General features: G+C 47.8%; 1 protein-coding gene across 1 annotated transcript in view; it reads right to left on the reverse strand.

Moving 5' to 3' along the window:
- Nucleotides 1-4,916: 4,916 nt before the first annotated feature.
- Nucleotides 4,917-15,810, reverse strand: part of GIPR (gastric inhibitory polypeptide receptor) — a 29,330-nt gene continuing 18,436 nt past the window's right edge. The window contains exons 8-14 of the mRNA XM_081869169.1: nt 13,240-13,399; nt 12,950-13,010; nt 11,283-11,352; nt 10,235-10,323; nt 8,297-8,435; nt 7,466-7,507; nt 4,917-5,746 (exon numbers count right to left, since the gene is read on the reverse strand). Coding sequence (XP_081725295.1) covers nt 5,414-5,746; nt 7,466-7,507; nt 8,297-8,435; nt 10,235-10,323; nt 11,283-11,352; nt 12,950-13,010; nt 13,240-13,399 — 894 coding nt within the window. The 3' untranslated portion in view covers nt 4,917-5,413. The remainder of the gene's footprint in view (nt 5,747-7,465; nt 7,508-8,296; nt 8,436-10,234; nt 10,324-11,282; nt 11,353-12,949; nt 13,011-13,239; nt 13,400-15,810) is intronic.

A 15,810-nucleotide genomic window follows, 5' to 3' on the forward strand; every position in this document is an offset into this window, starting at 1 on the left:
ATTCAACTCCCAAAACCGTTCAAAAACCAAGGAGCGGCTTCTGATTGGCTGCAGGAGCTTCCTGTATGCTCAAGCAGAAGCCGCGTCAGACATTCGGCTTCTGAAAAACGTTCGAAAACCGGAACATTTCCAGGTTTTCGGTGTTTGGGAGCCAAAACGTCTGAGTACCAAGGCATTCAAGAACCAAGTTACGACTGTACCGCTTAATATGTTAAATATATCCCTAAGCGGTGTATGGGAAACTGAAGCAACAACACACAACTTAGGACAAAATAATTGCTTAAAGACACAGTTGCATATAAAAATGGTTACGTGAATACAAAGTTACGAATATATAAAAATCGCTATCAATTCTTTTTCTTTCTGACACACTCTTCCTCTCCCGGGTCCAAACAAACTCTCAGCTCACCCACAAAAGTCTCACACCTGGAAATAGTGAAGGTTACCCTAATCTCTCACTCTAGACATGCTTTTTATTGGGAGGTTGTAGCTGGGGTTTTTTTTAGGAGCCCAAGGACAAAGTATTCCTAAGCATATACAGAGTGCAGTTTTCCCTTCTGAGAGGAGCAGCTTGGTTTTTTTCAACTCAGCCCGAGGACAGTGTGCCTTGCAGCATATGCAAAATACCCCTCCGTCAGAAGAGTACACCATTTATAGACAATAAGAAACACAGAGGAGATAAATAATGAAAACACAGTGAAACTTAATTTTTGCACATTTCATCAGTGAGGGGGTCTTATGTTTTTGGGTGTGAGGAATTCAAATCTGCTATTATTTTTGTGATTAGACAGCATTTAGCTTGACATTCAATGAAGAAGCACATAAACTGCTTTTGGGAAAAATAATAATTGTAACTTCTGAAGTTGCTAGGGAATGCTAAATAATAATGAATAAGGATAAAATATAATAACTGCAAGTACTTGGCAATCATTTTTAATGATCTCTGTGCAATTTCCACTCATTTTACTTTTCAAGCAAAACTAAAGTATATTTAACCAAATATAAATTTAACCATATTTAACTATATTTACACTATATTTAACCAAAATATCTTTTGAATTCTCTAGTTACGTCATAACTTTTCAGCACCCCTCTCAACGTGCCCCACCTCCCCATATTGGAAAGGAAAATGGCAGTGGAAAATGCGAGCCAACAATTTCTCTAACTTCATGAAACAGTCAACACTGTCTAAACTTCCTGCAAATGAATCGGGACAAATGCTTAATAGTGCACAGATTTGCTTGGAATGCCAGGAGGGGAAAAGGAAGAAGGAACTGTGATAGGAATTTTATTTTATGTGTATCTGAAGAAGTGTGCATGCACACGAAAGCTCATACCTAGAACTAACTTAGTTGGTCTTTAAGGTGCTACTGGAAGGAATTTTTTTTCTTTTATTTTGTTTTGACTATGGCAGACCAACACGGCTACCTACCTGTAACAGGAATTTTATGTTACAGATAAAATTGTTGGTCTGCCATAGTCAAAACAAAATGAAAAAATTCCTTCCAGTAGCACCTTAAAGACCAACTAAGTTAGTTCTTGGTATGAGCTTTCGTGTGCATGCACACTTCTTCAGGAATTTTATGGTCTTAGATATATGGTAATGTTCATAAGTGTACCAACCAAGCACGTCCATAGATCAGCACAGGAAGACCAACCAGGAACCATTTTGATTCCTAAACTGAGCAAATGTTTTCTCTGCAAGGTCAAAGAGGGAAACCTCCCCATTGTATCTTTCCTCACAAATCCTGTCTTAAGGACACATTTAAGATAGGAGTAGGGTGTGAGCCTGTGACCTGGCCCAGGAACTAAGTATTTATCACTACAAAAGATTGGCCGGGCTCCCCAGGCAATCCAATCAAGGAACCTGCCACAAGGACAGGAGAAAAACAACATTCAAAATTTCTGTTTTAGACCGCCTTTTTTGTGATGTAGGTGTGATGTATCTGAGGGGTGGTCTTAGGTTACACCCCTTCTGTGATGTATGTATGATGTTTCTGGGGGTGGTCTTGATCTACAGGGTGGCAATTTCAAAAGTCTTTATAAGGCCTTGCATGCCATTTTTCTGGGTCCCTCCTCATTTCCTGCATGTGAAGGGGGCACCCTGTTGCAACAGATAAATAAAGATCAGGCTTACTAGCTGCTTTGCTTCTCAATATTCTCTGGTTGGCCTCTGTTATTCTCTCCTACCAATAGGGAACCTATGTAAGGACTCTATATGGGCTCTTGGATACCCCATAAGGGAAAAGGGCAATTTTTGTGTAAAACAGAACGAAACCCCAATTGTTACCTTTTTCTAGAGAACAGCAACTGTGGTGTTAATGAGGTTCCAAGGCAGCATGCAACATGGATTCCAAGGAATACTTCACAAGTAGTTTTCGTGTGGTCCGTCTCAGCTAGCTATAAGGCTGAAGAGGTCTAGATCCAGCAGGTATCAGTGACAAGGAGCCGCTTTGAAGAGAAAAAGCATGGAGCACACAGCAGCGAACTTCTCTCCGAAGGATTGCACTAACCTACAGGACTGGGAGCTGCCCTTTATAGGGCCAGAACTGCAGAGGGAGGTGGTCTTAGAGACAAAGGATGATGAGATTAAGGACCATGTGGGGCAGAAAAATGATTAAGTAGTGAGGGACATTCCTCAACAGAAGGAATTGGGCGGGGAATTCCTGGGACACCCCAGTTGAGTGAATCAAAGACCATGCTCCCGGTGAAAATGGGATTAGGAAGGGGTTATCTCACTTCAAAGGGACGCGGGTGGCGCTGTGGGTTAAACCAGAGCCTAGGACTTGCCAATCGAATCCCCGCAGTGGGGTGAGCTCCCGTTGCTCGGTCCCTGCTCCTGCCAACCTAGCAGTTCGAAAGCACGTCAAAGTGCAAGTAGATAAATAGGTAAACGGCGTTTCCGTGCGCTGCTCTGGTTCGCCAGAAGCGGCTTAGTCCTGCTGGCCACATGACCCAGAAGCTGTACGCCGGCTCCCTCAGCCAATAAAGCGAAATGAGCTCCGCAACCCCAGAGTCGGCCACGACTGGACCTAACGCTCAAGGGTCCCTTTGCCTTGACCTATCTCACTTCAATAAGGATAGTTGTGCCTAAACACAAAAGGAGATGGATTTGGGATTAACGCAATCTATGAGTAATGGGCCTCCGCCCTACAGAAGGACAACATGCTAAGAACTAAATAACCCTTGATTAATTTAAGGAGGGTGTTGTTTTGTGTTTTGATTTCTGGGTTTGATTAGATCAGGGTTTAATTAGATTCTGCTTCTGGCTCATCTAACCTGATTTGGACCCAAGATCTGTTGCTGTCGCCTCTCACATCTAGCAGTCGGTCCTCTTTGTATCTCACATGCCGTACGTCACAAAGGTGACAGCTCAGTTTGAACAATGTACATGGAACTGGTTGTTGTGTTCACCGTTTCAAAACACTGGTTTGCCTTGACACCAATCCTCCCTTGTAGAGGAGCCCAGAGTGCTGTCACCCAGTGGCGTAGCGTGGGGGGTGCAGGGGGGCCGGCTGCACCGGGCGCAACATCTGGGGGGGGGGCGCTTGCCGCCTCCGGAGTCGCCAAAGAGCCTCAGGCGCAGGCTGTAGCAGAGCCCCATGTCTCGCGGAACTGACAAGCTGTGCGCGCTTCCGGGCTGAAGGTGTCCGGCAGGCAGCGGCTCTCAGCGCTCGCCGCGGAGGGCGCGCCAGGCAGCCCCTCCTCACAGCCCCGTTGCCGCTGCTGCTGCTGCAGCTGCTGGGTCATGTTGCATTTTCCTCGCCTCTCTGCCCTCCTCCTCCGGGCAAGCGGCGTCGTTTGGGCGGCAGCGCCAGCGGTAACTCGCCTCAGATCACCTGACACGGACCCCCCGCCGACGCCGTGGCTACCTTACCGTAAATACCCCAGCCCAGGCAGCAGCAAGAAGAAGCTGGCAGCGGCGGCAGGTTAGGGGTTAGGGGCACAAATTACTTGCCTTGCCCCGGGTGCTGACAACCCACGCTAGGCCGCTACTGTCACCCCTTAGCTAAAGACCCCCAAACACCTGTCGGTCAGCTAAATGTGTTCACCTGCCTATACCTGTATTCAAGAGACTGTGGTTCACAAAAATGACCTTTAGGTCCCTCCCAACTCTACAATTCTATGATTATACGATGTGCCACTAGGCATCTTGCCCAATGTCCACACACAGTGACACAAATCATTTGTGGCGCATTGGAAGGTTGACCAGAAGAAAAACACCATCAGCTCTTTTCCAGTTCATATTTCATTTCAGGTCATTTCACTTTAAATTCGTATTCCGCCTTTCTATATTGCTACACGCAAGGCGGTTGACAGCAACAAAATATACAGCAAAAAAACAAACGCCTTATAATAATCTGATCCAATACAAAAAGTCGTAATGAAAACATAGCTTTAAAAGGGAATGGTTTATAACAAATAAAGTAACATTCAATCTATTTGAATATAATACAGTGGTACCTCATGTTAAGAAGGGACACAGGTGGCGCTGTGGGTTAAACCACAGAGCCTAGGACTTGCCGATCAGAAGGTCGGCGGTTCAAATCCCCGCGACAGGGTGAGCTCCCATTGCTGGGTCCCTGCTCCTGCCAACATAGCAGTTCGAAAGCACGTCAAAGTGCAAGTAGATAAATAGGTACCGCTCTGGCGGGAAGGTAAATAGTGTTTCCATGCGCTGCTCTGGTTCGCCAGAAGTGGCTTGGTCATGCTGGCCACATGACCCGGAAGCTGTACGCCGGCTCCCTTGGCCAATAAAGCGAGATGAGCGCCACAACCCCAGAGTCGGTCACGACTGGACCCTTTACCTTTACCTCGGGTTAAGAACTTAATTCGTTCTGGTGGTCCGTTCTTAACCTGAAACTGTTATTAACCTGAAGCACCACTTTAGCTAATGGGGCCTCCGGCTGCCGCCGCACGATTTCTGTTCTCATCCTGAACCAAAGTTCTTAACCCGAGGTACTATTTCTGGGTTAGCGGAGTCTGTAACCTGAAGCTTCTGTAACCTGAAGGGTCTGTAACCCGAGGTACCACTGTAGTACCCAAAAAAATTTAACTATTGAAAAATATAGTTCTTATACTGGGTTGCATCGAGGCGATTCTTACACACACTACAGGTGAGTAGGTGAGTCCGCAGGGGCACAAACAGTTTCAGAAGCCTCTCCAAAGATGGGCTGCTAACCTTTTTCTCCAGCTGGTCCTTCCAGACAGTCAATAAAAACAGCCGCACGCAATGTGCCATTCACATATCTTGTTATACGAGAGTTTTTGCATCTTCCAGGAATCCACAGCTGCACCGGGTAGTCTTTTCTTACCACTGCCCCGGGTAGCCTCCTTATCATGTTTCGGAAAAGCTGACAATCTTCTTCCATATCCTCTCGGATGTCAGAAGACACCGGCGGTGGGGGGGTGCTCAGCAGCTGACTGGGGGGCAACCAGGGCTCGGAAAAGTCTGCCTGGCGACAGCGGACCCCGCAACTTTGTCCTCCTGGGACTTCATCCTGACGGGGACGTACTGAAAAGATTTGGTGCTGGTGTGTACCTGTGGAGCACACGCTGTGTTGCCAAGGCCGCCGGGAAGGCCCTTATCTCCCGGGTGTCTGTGGAGCGCAGGATAAGCAACCTTTCTGCGGCGGCTGCTTCGGCTGTGCCAGGAAGCCCAGTGGCTGAGGGTCTGGCCTTGCTTCTCCAGCAGGCTGCTGCCCACCTTCCACCTCTGCCATGTCCTTTGGATCTGGGATTGGACCTGGAGGGAGAAGAAAGAAAATTGGGGGTGATTGGTGGTGCCACGGCAGCCTGCCTAGCACCATCAGAAGCCAATAGAGTGGTACGGTGGTGCCTCGCAAGACGAAATTATTCCGTTCCGCGAGTCTCTTCGTCTTGCGGCTTTTTCGTCTTGCGAAGCAAGCCCATTAGCGGATTAGTGGATTAGCGCTATTAGCGGCTTAGTGGATCAGCTGATAAGCGGCTTAGTGGATCAGCTGATAAGCGGCTTAGCGGCTTAGAAAAAGAGGGGGAAGGGGAAAAAAACCCGCAGGAACTCGCAAGACATTTTCGTCTTGCGAAGCAAGCCCATGGGAAATTCGTTTTGCGAAGCACCTCCAAAACGGAAAACCCTTTCGTCTAGCGGGTTTTCCGTCTTGCGAGGCATTCGTCTTGCGGGGCACCACTGTACTTCGGGTTACCTACGCTTCAGGTTACAGGCTCCACTAACCCAGAAATAGTGCTTCAGGTTAAGAACTTTGCTTCAGGATGAGAACAGAAATCGTGCTCTGGCGGTGCGGTGGCAGCAGGAGGCCCCATTAGCTAAAGCGGTGCTTCAGGTTAAGAACAGTTTCAGGTTAAGAATGGACCTCCGGAACGAATTAAGTACTTAACCCGAGGTACCACTGTAGAAAAAAGACAGTCACAGAACCGAGAAATTGCACAAAACAAATGAAATACCGTGAAAATCCCTGAAACGAGAAGTACCGGTAATTGACTAGAAATATTATCTTATAGGGGACGCGGGTGGCGCTGTAGGTTAAACCACAGAGCCTAGGGATTGCTGATCAGAAGGTCGGTGGTTCAAATCCCCGTGACGGGGTGAGCTCCCATTGTTCGGTCCCAGCTCCTGCCAACCTAGCAGAGAAGAATGGCAGATTCCGAAATGGCAAAAATGATTGGAAGAATTAGAAATGAGGAAGACCAAAACCTTAATAAGGAATGGGGAAAATTTACAATTTATCTTAAAAACCATTGTAAACAGTTAAACAGTTAAACCCGTTAGTAGGATTGGAATAGCACTTGTAGTTTAATGGTGAATTATGGATGTAACGGAGATGTAAAAGGTTTGGATTATTATAAAAGATGCAGGAGGAAATGACTAACAATAGAACCCACGAAGTGGAGGAGGGAAGTCCAAGAGATTTTTGGGAATCTTATTTCTATGTTGTATGTTGCATATGTGATTGTAAAACTTTAATTTAAAAAATCAAATACCGTATTTTTCGCTCTATAAGATGCACCAGACCACAAGACACACCAAGTTTTTGGAGGAGGAAAACAAGAAAAAAATATTCTGAATCTCAGAAGCCAGAACAGTGAAAGCAGCAATCCCTCTTGCTGTTCTGGCTTCTGGGATAGTTGTGCAGCCTGCATTTGCTCCATAAGACGCACACACATTTTCCCTTACTTTTTAGGAGGGAAAAAGTGAGTCTTATAGAGCAAAAAATACGGTAAATAATTTATTTATTTTTAATTAAAGCCATCCAAATTGGTGGACATTACTCTAACCACGACACAGCGCTGCCTTAGAATTCAGGGGAGAGGGTGCCTCTGAGCACATGCTTAGCCCAGGAGTTTGTGACCATTACCTGGAACAAGCTTAGTAGTCCAAGTTTGCACAAAAAACCACTCCTGGACTTTGAGCCAGCCAGCTCTACACTTGCACAAGGAGGAGCAGAATGCCTTTTTGATGACCTACCTCTTTATTGACAAAGCAGTAGAGGACGCTCACCAGCAGGCCCTGAAAGATTAATAATAATTTTATTATTTTTTTTAAAATGTGACAGGACAGAGGACTGATAACACGCTGCAAACTTATAATTGCAGCAGGCTGAAAAGTCAGGTAAGGTAAAGGGACCTCTGACCATTAGGTCTAGTCGTGACTGACTCTGGGGTTGCAGCGCTCATCTCGCTTTATTGGCCGAGGGAGCCGGCATACAGCTTCCGGATCATGTGGCCAGCATGACTGTTATGTAGTGAGGTTTCACCCTGGGCCAGCAGGGGGATACTGTATATAGTTTTCACTCAGGTCTGTAGATAGTTTTCCCTCAGGTCCACGTCAGTTATTTTAGGCGGGAACTCTGGGCTGTTGTTGTTACAATGTTGACAGCCGGCTGCCTATAAAAGCAGGCCGGCTGAGCTGTTTGCAGTCAGTTCTATTCCAGCTTACAAAATAAAGAGCTACTTGGAGAAATCGCTGTGCCGTCCGCTATGTCAACCCACAACTTAACAATGACTAAGCCGCTTCTGGCGAACCAGAGCAGCGCATGGAAACGCTGTTTACCTTCCCGCTGGAGCGGTACCTATTCATCTACTTGCACTTTGACGTGCTTTTGAACTGCTAGGTTGGCAGGAGCAGGGACCGAGCAACAGGAGCTCACCCCGTCGCAGGGATTCGAACCGCCAACCTTCTTATCGTCAAGTCCTAGGCTCTGTGGTTTAACCCACGGCGCCACCTGCTTCCCATTGAAAAGTCGGGTGCACATGCTCTAAATGATAAGAACAAGGATATCAAAGATCTACCCAGTACCTGTAAGGAGTTGAGCAACAACTCAAAGAAGAATTTGACGTAGCGCAAGGTGCCCTGGGCCTGTTCCTCAGTGACCAGCACAAATACCACCTCATGAATCCCCAGCAGTGGGATGAGGGTCAGCGTTGACTTGGCCAACCTAAAAAGAAGCGAAGAAATGGAGTGAATTTCTGGGCATGTGCGAAGCAGAGAACTAAGAGGCTTTGCCACATTGGTCACGCACGCTGTAAATATCCCCTCAAAAATCCACAGTGGGTTGTGTTGCGCTGCACACACCTATGGAAGCCATTTTGTGACATGCCTCACCCTCGCGGCAGCCATTTTGTGGCTGGCGCCCATGACACTATCTCATCCCGAATTTGTGCTCACTAGCCAAAGCAAGGGTTGGGGAAAGAAGCAGGGAAGCTTTGCTCCAGAGGTTGCAAAGTATTTATCTGGATGTAGCTCTCTTGCTTTTGTTCTCTTTTGAAGGAAGTTCTACAAGTAAAGCTTGAATTCAACTTATGGGCCTGGGCAATGTTTTATTCCAAAAGGAGTCATTTTTTTATTCCAGTTGCATCATGCTGTGCATTGTTAATATCAGCAATAAGCCATGGGTGGAATGGGTGCATGCTCTAGTTATCTCTTGCCTGGACTACTGAAATGCGCTCTACGTGGGGCTGCCTTTGAAGGTGACCCAGAAACTACAACTAATCCAGAATGCGGCAGCTAGAGTGGTGACTGGGAGCAGCCGCCGAGACCATATAACACCGATCTTGAAAGACCTACATTGGCTCCCAGTACGTTTCCGAGCACAATTCAAAGTGTTGGTGCTGACCTTTAATGCCCTAAACGGCCTCGGCCCAGTATATCTGAAGGAGCATCTCCACCCCCATCGTTCTGCCCAGACACTGAGGGCCAGCACAGAGGGCCTTCTGGCGGTTCCCATGCTGCGAGAGGCCAAGTTACAGGGAACCAGGCAGAGGGCCTTCTCGGTAGTGGCACCCGCCCTGTGGAATGCCCTCCCAGCAGATGTCAAAGAGAACAACTACCACCTCAGGTTAAGTACTTAATTCGTTCCGGAGGTCCGTACTTAACCTGAAACTTCTTAACCTGAAGCACCAATTTAGCTAATGGGGCCTCCTGCTGCCACTGCGCCGCTGGAGCACGATTTCTGTTCTCATCCTGAAGCAAAGTTCTTAACCTGAAGCACTATTTCTGGGTTAGCGGAGTCTGTAATCTGAAGTGTATGTAACCTGAAGCGTATGTAACCTGAGGTACCTTGCTGGTACCACTGTACCAGACTTTTAGAAGACCTCTGAAGGCAGCCCTGTTTAGCGAAGCTTTTAATGTTTAATAGACTATTGTAATTTAGTGTTCTGTTGGAAGCCGCCCAGAGTGGCTGGGGAAACCCAGCCAGATGGGTGGGGTATAAATAATAATAATAATAATACAGTGGTGCCTCGCAAGACGAAATTAATCCGTTCCGCGAGTCTCTTCGTCTAGCGGTTTTTTCGTCTTGCGAAGCAAGCCCATTGACGGATTAGCGGATTAGCGCTATTAGTGGCTTTTAGTGGCTTTTAGCGGCTTAGCGGCTTAGCGGATAAGCAGATAAACGGCTTAGCGGCTTAGAAAAAGGGGGGGGGGAGGGAAAAAAACCTGCAGGAACTCACAAGACATTTTCGTCTTGCGAAGCAAGCCCATAGGAAATTTGTTTTGCGAAGCACCTCCAAAACGGAAAACTCTTTCGTCTAGCGGGTTTTCCGTCTTGCAAGGCATTCGTCTTGCGGGGCACCACTGTAATAATAATAATAATAATAATTATTATTATTATTATTATTATTATTATTATTATTATTATTAACAGATAGTTCAAGAAGTCAACTCTTTCTACAAAACGCCTGATTCGGTGATGGGCAATCTCTTGCCTTTCGACTGCCCCGGCGATTTCTCACCTACCTGAATTTGTAATCTGTGTAACGCATCTGTTGCGCCCGGAGTTTGGAGACCAGGATGTTGATGATGCGTATGAAGATCACAAAGTTGACCTGGAAAATGGGAAAGAAGGAAAGGGGTCTGATTGGCAGTAACCCCTTCAATCCAGCCGTGTCACCCCTCTGATGTCTGCCACCGATGTCATCGATGCCACAGGCACATCAACATTAGACAATCAGCACGTCCTCAATAATTGTTTTTTTAGTCTGCCTGTTCCTGTATTGGGGGGGGGGTTAAGAACCACATGACATTCCCTCTGTTCTGTTCACATACCTGATGTCCCAGGGCAAAAAACACCAGCGTTTCTCCTATGCTAGTACAGTGGTACCTCGGGTTAAGAACTTAATTCGTTCTGGAGGTCCGTTCTTAACCTGAAACTATTCTTAACCAGAGGTACCATTTTAGCTAATGGGGCCTCCCGCTGCCGCCGTGCCGTTGGAGCACAATTTCTGTTCTCATCCTGAAGCAAAGTTCTTAACCCAAGGTAATATTTCTGGGTTAGCGGAGTCTGTAACCTGAAGCGTCTGTAATCCGAGGTACCACTATAGTGCAAAAAGGATATTTGATACACTCACATGACACTTCCTCCTTAATATGTGTTTGGTTTGCTTGCCTCGTGTCAGATTTCCCCTGCTTTTCCCCCTTGAACAGTGCACAAAATGGGGTGTTTTCAAGGGACGTGTGGAAACGCCCAATGGTACCTCAGGTTAAGAACTTAATTCATTCTGGAGGTCCGTTCTTAACCTGAAACTGTTCTTAACCTGAAGTACCACTTTAGCTAATGGGGCCTCCCCCTGCCGCCGCACCGCCAGAGCACGATTTCTGTTCTCATCCTGAAGCAAAGTTCTTAAACTGAGGTACTATTTCTGGGTTAGCGGAGTCTGTAACCTGAAGCGTCTGTAACCTGAAGCGTCTGTAACCCGAGGTACCACTGTAAATCTTTCTAACCTACTGAGAGGCACCAATGCTCTGAAAGCGTATAAGGCAGTTTCTCTGTTCCTTGGCAACTTACAAAGATTGCTAGCAGAATCGGGCAACGGATGATCCACCAATAGCCCATGTTGTCGTTTCTCTCCCAGCATCTGTAGAAGGAAGTGGGGAGCAATTAAAAAGGGGTCAGCGGGTCGAAGGAGGGATGCCAACCCCCGTCTACCATTTACAGTGCTACAATTCCCGGTACCCTTAACAAACTACGTCTCCCAGGATTCTTTGGATGAAGCCACGTGCCTTAAATCATAGCCTCGTGGAGTTGGAAAGGGGACGTGAGGGTCATGTTGTCCAACCTCCTGCAAGGCCGGAATCTTTTGCCCAGCGTGGGATTTGAACCCACAACCCTGGGATTAAGAGTCTCATGCTCTACTGACTGAGCTGGGCTCTAAGTGGGGGGGTGTCTTACAACAATAACCCAGCTATTGTCCATGGTGGGTGGTTCTGATTGGGACTGGCAAGCAGTGGCGTAGCGTGGGGGGTGCAGGGGGGGCCGGCCGCACCGGGCGCAACATCTGGGGTTAGGGCAAATCCACGGGTTAGGGGGCGCAAATCCACGGGTTAGGGGGCGCAAATTACTTGCCTTGCCCCGGGTGCTGACAACCCACGCTACGCCACTGCTGGCAAGGCAGAAGACCGGGAGCCCAATGTTAGGTGCAGCCAGAGAGACAATGGCACGTGGAACCCTGGTCTAAGAGGATGGTCTGAAGGTGCCTGGGACCCTCAACTTGCTGAGGCTAAGCAAGCTGGGGTTGGGGTCAGTGCCTAGATCATCATCATCATCATCATCATTATTATTTGTGAAAATATTATTTTCCCCCCCAGCCCCAAAGAGCAGCGTACAGGCTGTGCACAACCTCTCCCTGCTGGAGGGGTTGCGCGCGGCTATGGCACAAGTTTTGGCTTCCTCTTTAGCCCCATGCAACCTCTCCCTGCCAGGAGGGGCTGCGCAGGGCTAAAGAAGCCATAGCCACGTGCAGCCTCTCCCTGCCGGAGGGGCTGCGCGCTGCTATCCCTGAAGCCTGGAGAATGAGAGGGGTCGGTGCGCACCGACCGCTCTCACTCTCCAGGCTTCAGCAAAAGCAACGCAAAGCCTCCAGAGCGCGGGGGGAGCTCTCCCTCTGCGCTTCGCGTTGCTATCGCTGAAGCCAAGGAGCCTGCATTCACTCCATAGGACGCACACACATTTCCCCTCAATTTTTGGAGGGGAAAAAGTGTGTCTTATAGAGCGAAAAATACGGTAGATTAAATAGGGACTGCTCCGGCGGGAAGGTAAACGGCATTTCCATGCGCTGCTCTGGTTCGCCAGAAGCGGCTTAGTCATGCTGGCCACATGACCCGGAAGCTGTACGCCGGCTCCCTCGGCCAATAAAGCGAGATGAGTGCCGCAACCCCAGAGTTGGTCACAACTGGACCTAATGGTCAGGGGTCCCTTTACCTTTAAGTCGTTGAGAGCAATTTTATACCACCCTTTTTCCAAGGAGTTTACAGAACAAGCACAGCATTCCTCTCCCTCCCCCTGTTTTATCCTCTGACAACCCTGTAAACTGGTTTTGACCGTTGAGGTTCCACTAGGAAGTCTGGCATGATAAATAGCCACTGCTCTAGAAGTGCAACCTATGCTCTTTTATAACCCTAAGAAATATATACATCAGATGTGAAGTAGAATATTTTTTTGGCCCAGGTACTTACTCATTGTTTTCATAGAAGTATCTCACAATCACCCAAGGGATGACAAAAAGGATTGGTGCCCCTGCAAGAGACATAATTAAGAAGACTCAGCTAACGTATCTGGATAATGGGTACATTTGCCTTCTACCTCTCATGATTCCTTTTTGTTTTACAGGTAGCTTTGAGCACTGTTGCCTCCATTACTGAGCATCCCAGCCCCTGAATTAAGCTCTCCCGCATGGTTCGCAACCACCACCGTTCTCCCAATGTCTCTTTTCTCGTCAGGACTTGGCACTGGGCGGCTAACTCACCCCATCCGATGAGCAGGTAGCCTGAGAAATAGCTTTCTTCCGAAAAGGCCATTGGTCCTAGTAGGTTGTGTAGATAGAGGCCTTCTACCAGGAGCCAGTAGTAGTTTGCACAGACGCAGTATTGGGTTAAGATCTGTGCCAGCCGGCAGCTGGCCACAGCCTGAAAAGGAAGAGGAGGAGAATGTGAACGCTCGTTTTTTTGGTTCCCGAGCTCTCGTGGGAGCCAGCTGATTCGCGCCAGAGTGCCAGTCCCCAAAGCTGGACATTTTGGGATGCAATCAGAAGCCCGAAATAGCTTCTGTAATTATCAGGGACTGAGAAAAGCAATGACAAACCTAGACAGCATCTTAAAAAGCAGAGACATCACCTTGCCAACAAAGGTCCGTATAGATAAAGCTATGGTTTTCCCAGTAGTGATGTGTGGAAGTGAGAGCTGGACCATAAAGAAGGCTGATCGCCAAAGTATTGATGCTTTTGAATTATGGTGCTGGAGGAGACTCTTGAGAGTCCCATGGACTGCAAGAAGATCAAACCTCTCCATTCTGAAGGAAATCAGCCCTGAGTGCTCACTGGAAGGACAGATCGTGAAGCTGAGGCTCCAAGACTTTGGCCACCTCATGAGAAGAGAAGACTCCCTGGAAAAGACCCTGATGATGGGAAAGATGGAGGGCACAAGGAGAAGGGGATGACAGAGGACGAGATGGTTGGACAGTGTTCTCGAAGATACCAATGTGAGTTTGATAGAACTACGGGAGCCAATGGAAGACAGGAGTGCCTGGCGTGCTCTGGTCCATGGGGTCACGAAGAGTCGGACACAACTAAATGACTAAACAACAAGAGCAGAGGAGGAATGGTGGAGATCCCATCCTGACCCTTCCAGGAAGAGGAAGACAGTTTAGATTTACAACAGGGGTTTGAGGGAGGTCACAGCTCAGAGGCAGATGAGGTGGAAAGTTGGGAGATAATGAGAGAGGAGGAAGAGGAAGAGTCTTTAGAAAGCATTCCAGACTTCCCCCCTCTCCCAGAACCCAGCGAGCCTTGAAAGTAGGAGAGCAAAGACCTCAAAGGCAGAGGGGCACTTATCAGCACCCATAGGAGAGACGATGAGACTGACGAATGAAGAAGTGGGAGAGGCGGGGGGGGGTGGAGATTCACCTGGGACAACGCCATTATCCAAGGGGCTGGGTTCTATAGCCTCTCTCTGTAAATACTGAATAAAAAGCAAACGGTAAGGAACATGAGACTAGGGCCCTTCAGGATTTGACCTCCTTCCGTCGGGCCTGTAAGACAGAGCTATTCCACCTGGCCTTTAATTTGAATTCAGCCTGATCTTTTACTTCCCTTCTCTTCCTTCCCCCTCCCCTTTTATGAACATCACACGCTCTGAGACCCCACAGCTAATTCTCCCCTGGCCTCCTCGCTGGCCCAAGTAGGACCAATTCAGCCAGCTAGCCCTGGGAATTATCTTATTTCCCCTAGATTGATTTTTGAGTTTTATTGTTATTCATGTTTTATACTATATTTTATGCTGCTTTTATAATTAAGTGTTTTAAATTTGTTGTGAGCCCGGTTTTTGAACCGGGAAGGGCAGGGTATAAATAAAAATTGATATTATTATTATTATTATTATTATTATTATTATTATTATTTCATTGTCTTTCTCCGTTCCTGGGCAACTGGCCATGGGAGTCGCTGGCAGCGGCCTGACACTAATTCTGGGATGTCCCACTTAAATTGGGACAGTTGAGCGGCACACAATGGCCCATTTAGTCCAGCCTCCCAATTCTCACAAACAGATGCCCGGGATAATACTATCAGCAGGATCTATGCTCAAGAGCCCTCTCCCCTCCCTTGATTTCCAGCTACCGCCTTCTGCAGGAGTAAGTTCCATAGTTTATGGAACATCTCCACCCCGATCGTTCTGCCCGGACACTGAGGTCCAGCTCCAAGCACCTTCTGGCGGTTCCCTTGCTGCGAGAAGCCAAGTTACAGGGAACCAGACAGAGGGCCTTCTCGGTGGTGGCGCCCGCCCTGTGGAACGCCTTCCCACCAGATGTCAAAGAGAACAACAACTACCAGACTGTTAGAAGACATCTGAAGGCAGCCCTGTTTAGGGAAGCTTTTAATGTTTAATAGGTTATTGTATTTTAATATTCTGTTGGGAGCCGCCCAGAGTGGCTGGGGAAACCCAGCCAGATGGGCAAGGTATAAATAACAAATTATTATTATTATTATTATTATTATTATTATTATTATTATTATGCCTTGCTTGAATTAATTTCTTTGGTCTGTCCAGGATCTCCCAGCACTACGCCAATGCTGCCCCTCTGGTCCCAGCTGGACCCTTCCCACCTTGTTGTTCTTATTGTCGTTTAGTCGTTTAGTCGTGTCCGACTCTTTGTGACCCCCTGGACCAGAGCACGCCAGGCACTCCTGTCTTCCACTGCCTCCCGCAGTTTGGTCAAATTCTTGCTGGTAACTTCGAGAACACTGTCCAACCATCTCGTCCTCTGTCGTCCCCTTCTCCTTGTGCCCTCCATCTTTCCCATCATCAGGGTCTTTTCCAGGGAG

Source organism: Podarcis erhardii (assembly GCF_964252035.2).
Source record: "Podarcis erhardii genome assembly, chromosome: 7".
NCBI classification, from domain to species: Eukaryota; Metazoa; Chordata; class Lepidosauria; order Squamata; family Lacertidae; genus Podarcis; species Podarcis erhardii.